Consider the following 9581-nt stretch of genomic DNA (forward strand, 5'->3'; position numbering starts at 1 on the left):
AGAGATACCCTGGAGCAAACAGCCATGGCCAAACTTCTCTTCCCAGGGCAAAGATCAAGTTATCCATTCCTGCTGCAGCAGTGACACAACACCAGAAATCAGCAGTAGCAGAAATTGCCTTCAGGGCCCAAGTGCTTAAACCACTGTTGTTCAAACTCACCCCTTTCCTGACCCCAAAGTCGTCCTCCTAACACAGGAAGGTGGTGCCTCTGCAAGTGAAGCAGATGAGGTTAAAAGCTTTAAGAACTGACTTTCAGAGAATCACAGAATTGTCGGGGTTGGAAGGGACCTCTGGAGATCCTCCATTCCAACCCCCCACCAAGGCAGGGTCACCTGGAGCAGGGGACACAGGAACGCGTCCGGCTGGGTTTGGAATATCTCCAGAGAGGGAGACTCCACACCCTCCCTGGGCAGCTGTTCCAGGGCTCTGCCACCCTCAGTGCAAAGTTCTTCCTCATGCTGAAGTGGAACTTTTTGTGTTTTAGTTTATGACCATTGCTCCTCATCCTGTCACTGGGCACCACTGAGAAGAATCTGGTACCATCCTCTGACATTCACCTCAGAGATCTTTATATGCACTGTTGAGATCCCCCTCCATCTTCTCCAGAATAAACAGGCCCAGCTCCCTCAGTTTCCCCTCATAAGACACACTCCAGACCCCTAAATATCTTTGTGGCCTCCACTGGACCCTCTCCAGTAGCTCCTTGTCTGTCTTGAACTACGGAGACAGAACTGAACATGATTCTCCAAATGTGGCCTCACCAGGGCTGAGTGGAGAACTTTACTTTGGAGAAGGTGAGTGGAAATCAATCATTTAATGCAGAGGACTTTCAGGTTAAGCTTCCAAGTAACAAGCATTAGCACTTTGAACTGACATTTAAACACAGTTATGGGGTAAGAAGAGCTTCTGTTAAAGATATATTTTGAAGTGAAACAGAACAGAGCTGTGCAACCACTCCTTCCTGCAAAGTCGTTTCACACCTGAAGTTTTAGTGAAAACACAACCCAAGCGGCTGCTGGAGGGGAAGCAAAGTCCTAATTTGTACCTTAGAGGGGTTGGAAGGATTTACATTTCGTTTCTTTTGAGGTTACATCTCCTTTATTGTCAGTTTTCGTGGATGTGCTCGTTGCATGCACAGTCACTGGTTGTCATCGCTGTAGTAGCGCTGTTTCATGGCTCGGTATTTCCTCAGGAAGTACAAAGCCTCCAGCTCCTTTATAACAAATTCACCCCGTGCAATCAGTTGCTTAATCTTCTCAGGGTCTTTCTCATCCTTGTGTTTTAGGAAAGCTGCTTTCAAACGGCTTCTAAAGTAGTCTGCTCCTTTGGGATACTCCCTTCCAAGGTACAGCAGCTTGGAGGAAAAAAAAATAATGTGTTTTTAATAAACTGAGCATGCAGTGAAAGAGGTTCATTTTCTGGTTAAGGAAAGTGCTGGTGGCATTTAAGACACTTACATTTTTGTACAGTCTCACCACTTCACCTCTTAAAGAATTGGCCATTCTCACATTTCGGTGAACTCTTTAATCTTGTCTGATTTTTGGGTTTGTTTGGTTTTTTTACCTGAGGGATAATCAGTTGGACATTAGCCTTCCCTGGGAGTCAGCAAACCCCAGCCTCCTCCTCCCTAGGGCTCCCGTATCCTACTGAGCCCCCTTGGCTCTAACTACTTATTTTCTGGTTCTACTCGGTCTCTTCCATTTTTGGCTTCCTAATTTTTGTTCCATTTAGCTGCTCTTTCTCTTCTCCTCTCTCACCTCAAACAGAAAACAAGAAACTTCCAAAAACTTTCAACCACTGTGGCACTTCGTGCTGTTCATCAGCTGCTTTCTTACATCCTCACAGTCCCTCTACTTGCTGGCCTGGCAGCTTCTCTGTGGTCTGCTAAAGAACCATATCTTCATATACACAGTGCTAAATATATAAAAATATATTTATAATATCTATTTCTTAATATCAAATATATTATTAAATATAGTAACATTAGATGTATTTATATTGAATATATATTCTATATTATATTTAACAGTTATTATAATAGTCATTTATAATAATGGTTATTTGGATTTATGTATTTTATGTATTTGTGCATTTTTATGTAAGTCCATATATTTACATATTATAGATTCTATATTCATATATTGTATATTCATGTACATTTTGTATAGTTAATAAATTTGTACACTATATACTTACATACATACATATGTACATATATATACACACATACATACATGTGTAATGTATTCATATATAATACATATATTTATAAAATGCAAATACAAACATATATAATACATACATGTATAATAAATATATGCATATAATACATAAATATATTATATATATATATATAATACATAGATATATAATACATACATATATATGAATTCCTGTATATATATGTACAAATATACATATATATGAATTTCAGCAACTAATGCATTCCTAAATTTTGCTGTTTTTAAAACTGTTGAAGTGCATTACAAATTGAGGCCAGTTCACGCTGGCAAAACGTAAGGTAAAAAGACAAATAATGTGTTAGTAACAAAGTCGTTGTTTTTTATTTATGTAAACCCAGAACGGCCTGGGTTGGAGGGCACCTTAAAGCCCATCTCGTTCCAACCCCCTGCCACGGGCAGGGACACCCTCCACTACCCCAAGTTGCTCAGAGCCCCATCCGAGCTGTCCTTGGACACTTCCAGGGATCCAAAACCAAACGGGGCATCCCAAACCGAACCACAAACACGACCGGATTCCTGGATTCCAGCCCAGCCCCGGGGCCCGCGGGCCCCTCTTTCCGGGCCGTGCCCGGGGGCCGCCGTCTCCCCTTCGCTGCGCCCGCGATCCCGGCGCCTCCTGCCCCGCTCCCCCCGCAGCCGCTCCCGCTTCCCACCCCGACCCCAGGAAGGCCGGACCAGGGTCTCACCCGCTCCCGGTTCCCACCCCGACCCCGGGAAGGCCGGACCAGGGTCTCACCCGCTCCCGGACGGGGCCGTTCCCGGCCGGAGCCGCCGCCAGGCCGCGTCAGGCGGGGCCGCCCGGGCTGCGCATGAGCCGGGGGCGGAGCGGCCGGGGGAGAGCCGGGGAGCGGGACAGCCGGGGAGCGGGATCCGTCTGGGAGCGGGACAGCCGGGGAGCGGGATCCGGCTGGGAGAGGGATCCGGCTGGGAGCGGGCACCGAGGGATGGTGCGGCGGGGAGGGGAAGGGAAGGGAAGGGGGGTGCGGTGGGGAAGGGTCAGGTGGTGGGGATGAGGAAGGATTAGGTGGTGGGATGGGTCAGCGCTGGACCGAAGCGTTGCTCATCATCTGAACTACATGGAAAAATATATATATGAATATATATGAAAAAAAAAAAGATTTAAGATTGAAAAATACCGCTTGTTTTTTTCTGCAGTCCCCAGTCCCGTGCCGCGGTTTGTTGCCGTGGATTCTCGGTGTGAAACCCGGCCGGGAGGGACGGAGGGAGCTCGGGCTTTGTTGCCACAGCCGCTCCATGGTGACAAACTCCATCCCTAAGCGCAGCCTGCCTGCTCCTTCTTCCCCGTTTGTATTCCCGCCTGGGTAATTAATCGCCCTGCAGTTACCCGAATTCACGCGGCGGTGTTTGGGCGCTGCACAGGAGGGGTTAAGTTGTAGAGAAAGGATTTACTGCTGGATGTTCGGCTCTCTGGAATCTGTTCTCGTTTCCTTGTAGTTTTTTGGGGAAGTCCCCTAATTACGTTTCTCCGGGTGCAGTTCCCCAGCTGATGGCAGAAAACTCGGTGGTGGTTTTGTGACATTGCACGATGTGATTTAGTGTTATTTGGATTAGCACGCGGTGTCAGTCGATGAATTCAGAAAACACTGGAAAAGTATTTTACTAAACTATGTCCTACGCTAAAATACATATTTCATGTGCATTAGTTTTTTAACAGTGGGAATAAGTAAATACACTTCCTTAATCATAAGTGTAATTTAGCCTGATAAATTATGACGGTCTGTAGTCATGTGTTGGTGGCTAATTTTCTGCAGTATTGAAGTTATTGTCGTTACAGTTTTTCAATAGTTAACCTCACCTAATTTTACAGAATAGTTGTATTTTCTAATTATTTGTTTATAGTTGATGCCCTGTTCTCTGATGTTCACTTTACCTTTTTTTTTCCCCCTGATCTTTTAGGGTCCAAAATCGAAGAACAAGGTAGGTAGGCAGAAACATGCTCTAGTTCATTGGTGCATTTATTTTTTTAATCTGTTCTAGAACTGAGGGAGCTGGGGGGGCTCAGCCTGGAGAAAAGGAGGCTCAGGAGGGACCTTCTTGTTCTCTGCAATTCCCTGACAGGAGGTTGTAGCCAGGTGGGGGTCAGGCTCTGCTCCCAGGGAACAAGGGACAGGATGAGAGGAATTGGCCTCAGGCTGCACCAGGGAAGGTCTTCAGATCGGACATCAGGAGGAATTTCTTCACAGAGAGGGTGGTCAGGCCTTGGAAGGGGCTGCCCAGGGAGGTGGTGGAGTCCCCATCCCTGGAGGTGTCCAGGGAACAACTGGCTGTGGCACTCAGTGCTCTGGGCTGGGGGACAAGGTGGGCATCGGGCACAGGGGGGACTCACTGATCTTGCAGGTCTTTCCAACCTCAGTGATTCTGTGGTTCTGTGATTTGACCCACAGGCTGGACACAGAATATGGTGGGTGGAGGGACAACAGGCAGAAGTTCAGGGGAAACTGGACTGTATAAATTCATCCCATGGATTATTCTTAATTCAGTAATAATGAATTTATCCACCCCCCACCCCTCCCCATCTCAGTCGTGTCAGTGCTATGTTAAGTCATAAGAATGTGAAAAGAAATGGAGTAAAAAGTGACTACAAGTAATTGAAACTTACTTTCCCTTTTCACTGAAAGTAATCAAAGATTTATTTGTTTGTTTAAGTGAAAAAAAAAGAACTGATTCTTCCCTGAAATCTTAATGGGTAGAATTGTGGGGGTTACTGATTCTATTTCAGGATAATTTTGCAAAGAAATACTTTGGTAACAAATGTGATAAGATGCCCTCAAACTCTGGTGGTTATATGTGTGTTGTTGGCACTAAATTGTTGCCATTGTTTTTGTTCCAGCTTCATGATAACCTCTGTATTCAAAGTCACCCTTATCTATATATTTACTGCCACGCGAAGTAGTGTAAAGTGAAGAGCTTTCCACGTAGTTATTTATATCTGAAATCAGAATCAAAGTATGAAATAACAGTATATGTAACACACTTTGTGCGTGAAAAAGGATCAGGATGTATTTCCTTGGTGTATTTTTTTTCATCAATACCTTGCCTTTCAACCTGGGTTTAGGCTGCTGTCACTCTTAGGCTCCAGCATGTAGAGGAAACAATGCAGAATATCATGGTTTGTTTCCTCATGTGTACAAAAAAATAGCCTTATTTGCCCCACTCGTAAACAATAATGTTGGCTGGGAATTAATTTTGCAGTTTAGATCCAATTATCACATTTTTATGTGTATCATCTGTGAGAAATCTGTGAATGCTGTGAATTACAGGACAAAACCCAGTGTTCTATTTTGGTTCATCTGTTACATGACAGTAGATTTTGCATGTTACTTACCTTGTCTTTTATTTTTATAAACTATATACCCAGACCTCAAAGAATTGATACACTAATTTCTGAGAAATCTGGATTTAAAATACAGTTTTTCTAGGATTAGGCCAGAGGTTGAATTGTGGGCTGTCTGGAGTTGCTGTGAGGATTTTATAACAGAAAAGAGAACCCTTGCTACTTGTCTTTTGAATTAGATCCTTCTAAATGCCAGACTTGCCCCAAAATACATTTCCCAGTATTTCCTAAAATATTTTAAGTTATAACATCTACTTTCTTAGCCAGTCTACCTGTTATTCAATTTCTACATTAAAAACAATGTTCTCCTGTTTGTGGAAATGTTTGGGAATGTCTAGCATAGAATAATATATTAATTGTAAGAGCATATATTGCATCATGAAAATGAGAATAAAATTGAATCCAGAATTTTTATTGCCATTCTGGGGGTTTCATTCACTGTGCAGGGAGTCTAAAATATTAATTCAGGGATCACATTTGAAGGGCAAATTTATAGAGTTGTACACCTCTCAGAATATATTAAAATAACACTGACATTTGTTTTCTTCTAATTTACTGCAAACGTTAAGCCTGGTGGCAAAAAGGCTGAAAAGAAAGAAGAGGAAGTGAAGCTGAATGAGGGAGGTACTGTGCACTTCATTTATAGGGAATGTGATGGGCAAATCATTTATTTTAAAGAAATGTACAGAAAGTAATTTCTTGAGCTACATGTCAATTGATATTTGTGTTTCACAAACATGGGTGAGTCCTCTCTCTTTTTTGGTGTGAGCCAAATTCTGTGTTGGTTGACGCCACATCTCAGTGTCCTGTCAGAGCAATACTCCCTCCTCTAGTTGTTTCTCTTGCAGTCAGGAACTTGGGAAGAATTAACTTGCCATTAATCCATCCTGGTGGGAGCTTGGGCATGCTGTGACTGCTACTAAGTGATTACTAATCACTAGTAGCCTTTTGTGGGTGGGAGTAGCAGCTCAGGCAGGTTTGGGAACTGCTGTTGCTCTCGCCTCAGTGCAACACTGACCCTTGACATGATTTCCAAGTAGGTGGGATGTTCAAGGCTCTGTTTGGGAACCTCTGGATTGATGTTCCAGTTTAGGCTGAAGGCTTAGAGGTTGAAATCAATTTTAGTTTTCACATCCTCTCTAACTTTCCAGTCCTAATGGCAGCAAAGAGAAGCTTTGCTGGGATGAGGAATAGCTGATCATGAGGAGGATTTCAATGAACAAACAGCCAGAAGGTTGAAGTTGTAGGAAAGCAGTGGTTGTAGGAAAGGAGAAGAGTAACTTGGAACTAAACCACTCAGTTTCACCACAGACTTTGGATCAAGAACCTGGGTCCATTGAAGCTGGAACAGAAGGAGAGCACTCCTGCTGCTGTTTCTGAGGGGGGAAAAAGAGGGCTTGTTGATCCTTGTCTTGTCTCCACTTGTATCATCACAGGCTGGTGGGGTAGTGCCATAGATAGTGTGTTTTAGTACTATGATTCAAATTAATTTGACTTGTGGGAGAAGATTTCTGTGCAATGCTAAACGTTCCTGCTGCTCACTTCATGGTTGTTTTGTCATTACAGCTAATAACAAAATCACTTGTCTGGTTTTATTCAGCAAAATATAGTTATGCTCTTGATCTATTCCCCAATCTTCAGATGAAGCTGAACGAGAAGAAGCAGCAAGACTTGAGAAGGAGAGACTTGAACGAGAGCGCCTGGCAAGGCTTGAGGCAAAAGTTAGTTTGTACTCACTGAGAAAAGCTGTTCCTATTTCTAGATTTGGGACAAGGTCTGTAAAACATCAGTGTGAGAATAGGAATTAAATTTCCTTCTGTACTTGCTGTTGGGAACAATATAGAGGAGATTTTCCGGCTTCCATGGATTAACATAAGTCCTAAAATCCAACCACGGCACTGGGAGATAAGATCCCACAAATTGAGGTGGTACTGAGCTGGATCAGTAATGAAACATAATGCATGTAAAGTCAAAGAAAATGATGCTGATTTTTTTTTTTTCCCCACTAAGCAAATGTTTGACTTAGTGTTGCTTTGATTTAGAAAAATAAATGAGATAGTCTTGCCTGGTTTTGATGCATTTAAATACATGAATTTTTGTGATATGTGATATTCCAGTTTGAATAAATGCCCCTTTTTTCCCCCCGTTCCAGTGTGCTTTCAATTGAATGTATTTTTTGTGTTCCCCATAGTTATATTTGGTACAGCTGTGGCAAGAAAATATTGGTATAAATTCCTTAATTGGTTACATGTTGGGGCAGATACAGTGATTTGTGTGTATATACATATATGTGTGCATATTAGACTACATATATTTATTATTCTGACAAGACTGGAATTCAGAACAAAAACTGATTGGTAAAATCTAAGTATTTTTTCTGTTTTCAAAGAAAAAAGAGATTTACAATAAATATGTCTTTCTTTTTTTTTAAGAAAAAGTCATTCTTGCCTATGCCTTTTGTACTTTACAGATTATGTTCTTCCTCTAGGAAGAAGAACTTAAAATAATAGAAATTATAAGGAAAAAAAATAATCTTACACACATTTTTCCAACACATGCTTACATTTTTTTAGCAGCTCTCATTAGGATGATGATATGGAAACTGTTCAAGAGAGAGGTTAACAATCATATGACACATTATATTTATCATGTGGCTCAGCTCAGCAACTAATGTGATGACAGTAACATATTGCAAACTACCAGAGTCTTCTCAATGGAATGTTTCATTAAAAAAAGCAAGTTACCTGCATTTGGATTTGTTTAAATAATATATCATTCAAATATTTGTTTGTTTTATGTAAAATAATTGTAAGACCTAAGCCAAATATTTAACTTTATATATATATATATATTTTAACAGTACCAAGAACAAAAGGAGTCTGAACTAGCAGAACTTAATTCACTGGAACAGAAGTTTCTGTCTGCACAGCAGTGGAAAATGGAATATAGAGAACATGAAAAGGTAACCTCTCTTGCCAAAATCCCTTGTTCTTCCTTTCCTATTTCTTTAATTCATTCTGCTTTTAAACATTTCCCCAAAAAAGCTCTACCAGGGCTTAAATTTTTTTTAATAGATTTTGAGACAATTGATAACATTTGCTTCAGTGGTTCCTGGGTATCACAGGTCATCATTTGGAGAGAGATTGGCCAAACCTTCAGAGCTGGAAACGTGAAAATGCAGCTGAGAGTGAATGTCTGCAGTGTAGGGGGGTGGTTGAGTTGTCACACGATGGTGTTACGTACCTGTAAAGTTAAATTTTAAATAGTAAGGTGGAGAAATACTGTAGTAGAACATTTCTCTTGTGTGAATCCATCTTGCAGACACATCACTCAGTAACAATAACGTGAAATTTGATCCGTTTGGCTCCGGGTAAGGTTAAATAGACTTGTGGACAGAAGGATTTTCTCTTTGTCCTGTTTATCACTTAATCCTCTTAAAGCCTCTGCAGAACAAATTTAGAATCATAGGATAAATCATGTTAGAGAGCACTGCTGAAATTCATGTAGCTCATCCTCCTGCACGAAGCAGGGCAAACTCTGAGGTTTTTATCAAGGTGCTCAGTTGGGTTTTGGAAATTTTAAGGTTAGACATGCCACAGTATCTTAAAGCAGCCACTTTGACAGCTTTACCACTTCTTCATTTTTCTTTATATTCAATAACCATTTTTCTTTAAATGCAATTGGCATTTCCCTGTTACAGCTTGTGATCGTTGCCAGTTGTTGTTTGTGGATGTTTCTGAAAGTGTTTCTTGGAAGGACAAACATAAGACTTTTCTGTTTTCTAAAGTAAGGGCAAAATGGAACTATTGTTTTTAAAATAAATCTTCTAATAAAATACTGGTAGGTTATGGGAAATACCGGGGTTTGTATTAGTCTGTTGTTAACAATATTTATGGCAAAAGAAATATATAATATCAAATGCTGAGTTTCCACATCAATTTCTGTACCATTTCAGTTCAGATTAACAGATATATGTACAATT

General features: G+C 41.3%; 2 protein-coding genes across 4 annotated transcripts; one reads left to right on the plus strand and one right to left on the minus strand.

Annotated features, from left to right (window-relative positions):
• Positions 1 to 887: 887 nt before the first annotated feature.
• On the minus strand, positions 888 to 3047 carry ETFRF1 (electron transfer flavoprotein regulatory factor 1). 3 transcript variants are annotated; one of them, XM_017829087.1, is made up of 3 exons: positions 2981 to 3047; positions 1459 to 1564; positions 888 to 1355 (listed from the first exon to the last, which is right to left on the minus strand). In XM_017829087.1, exons 2-3 carry the CDS (start codon positions 1501 to 1503, stop codon positions 1140 to 1142), a joined length of 261 nt encoding a protein of 86 aa, XP_017684576.1. In that variant the 5' UTR covers positions 1504 to 1564; positions 2981 to 3047; the 3' UTR covers positions 888 to 1139. The 3 variants fall into 3 exon arrangements, with proteins under 3 accessions (XP_017684576.1, XP_017684577.1, XP_017684578.1); XM_017829088.1 differs by having other exon boundaries at positions 2931 to 3037; XM_017829089.1 differs by lacking the exon at positions 2981 to 3047 and adding an exon at positions 1759 to 1868.
• Positions 2236 to 8561, plus strand: LOC108504292 (cuticle collagen 2-like; the record flags this gene model as incomplete). Its single annotated transcript, XM_017829058.1, has 6 exons — positions 2236 to 2239; positions 2707 to 3191; positions 4162 to 4182; positions 6169 to 6223; positions 7241 to 7320; positions 8460 to 8561. Coding segments are annotated over exons 1-6 (747 nt in total), but the record flags the coding sequence as incomplete, so codon positions are not given.
• Positions 8562 to 9581: the final 1020 nt, after the last annotated feature.

This window comes from Lepidothrix coronata, unplaced genomic scaffold, assembly GCF_001604755.1.
Source record: "Lepidothrix coronata isolate B3197 unplaced genomic scaffold, Lepidothrix_coronata-1.0 Scaffold158, whole genome shotgun sequence".
NCBI lineage: Eukaryota > Metazoa > Chordata > Aves > Passeriformes > Pipridae > Lepidothrix > Lepidothrix coronata.

What these genes read in the sequence shown, in the direction of transcription:
- ETFRF1 (XM_017829087.1), bottom strand. Translation starts at nt 1,503, where the DNA reads ATGGCCAATTCTTTAAGAGGTGAAGTGGTGAGACTGTACAAAAAT. An exon ending in TGGTGAGACTGTACAAAAAT is followed by an intron (nt 1,356 to 1,458) that starts GTAAGTGTCTTA and finishes TTTTCCTCCAAG; the next exon opens with CTGCTGTACCTTGGAAGGGA.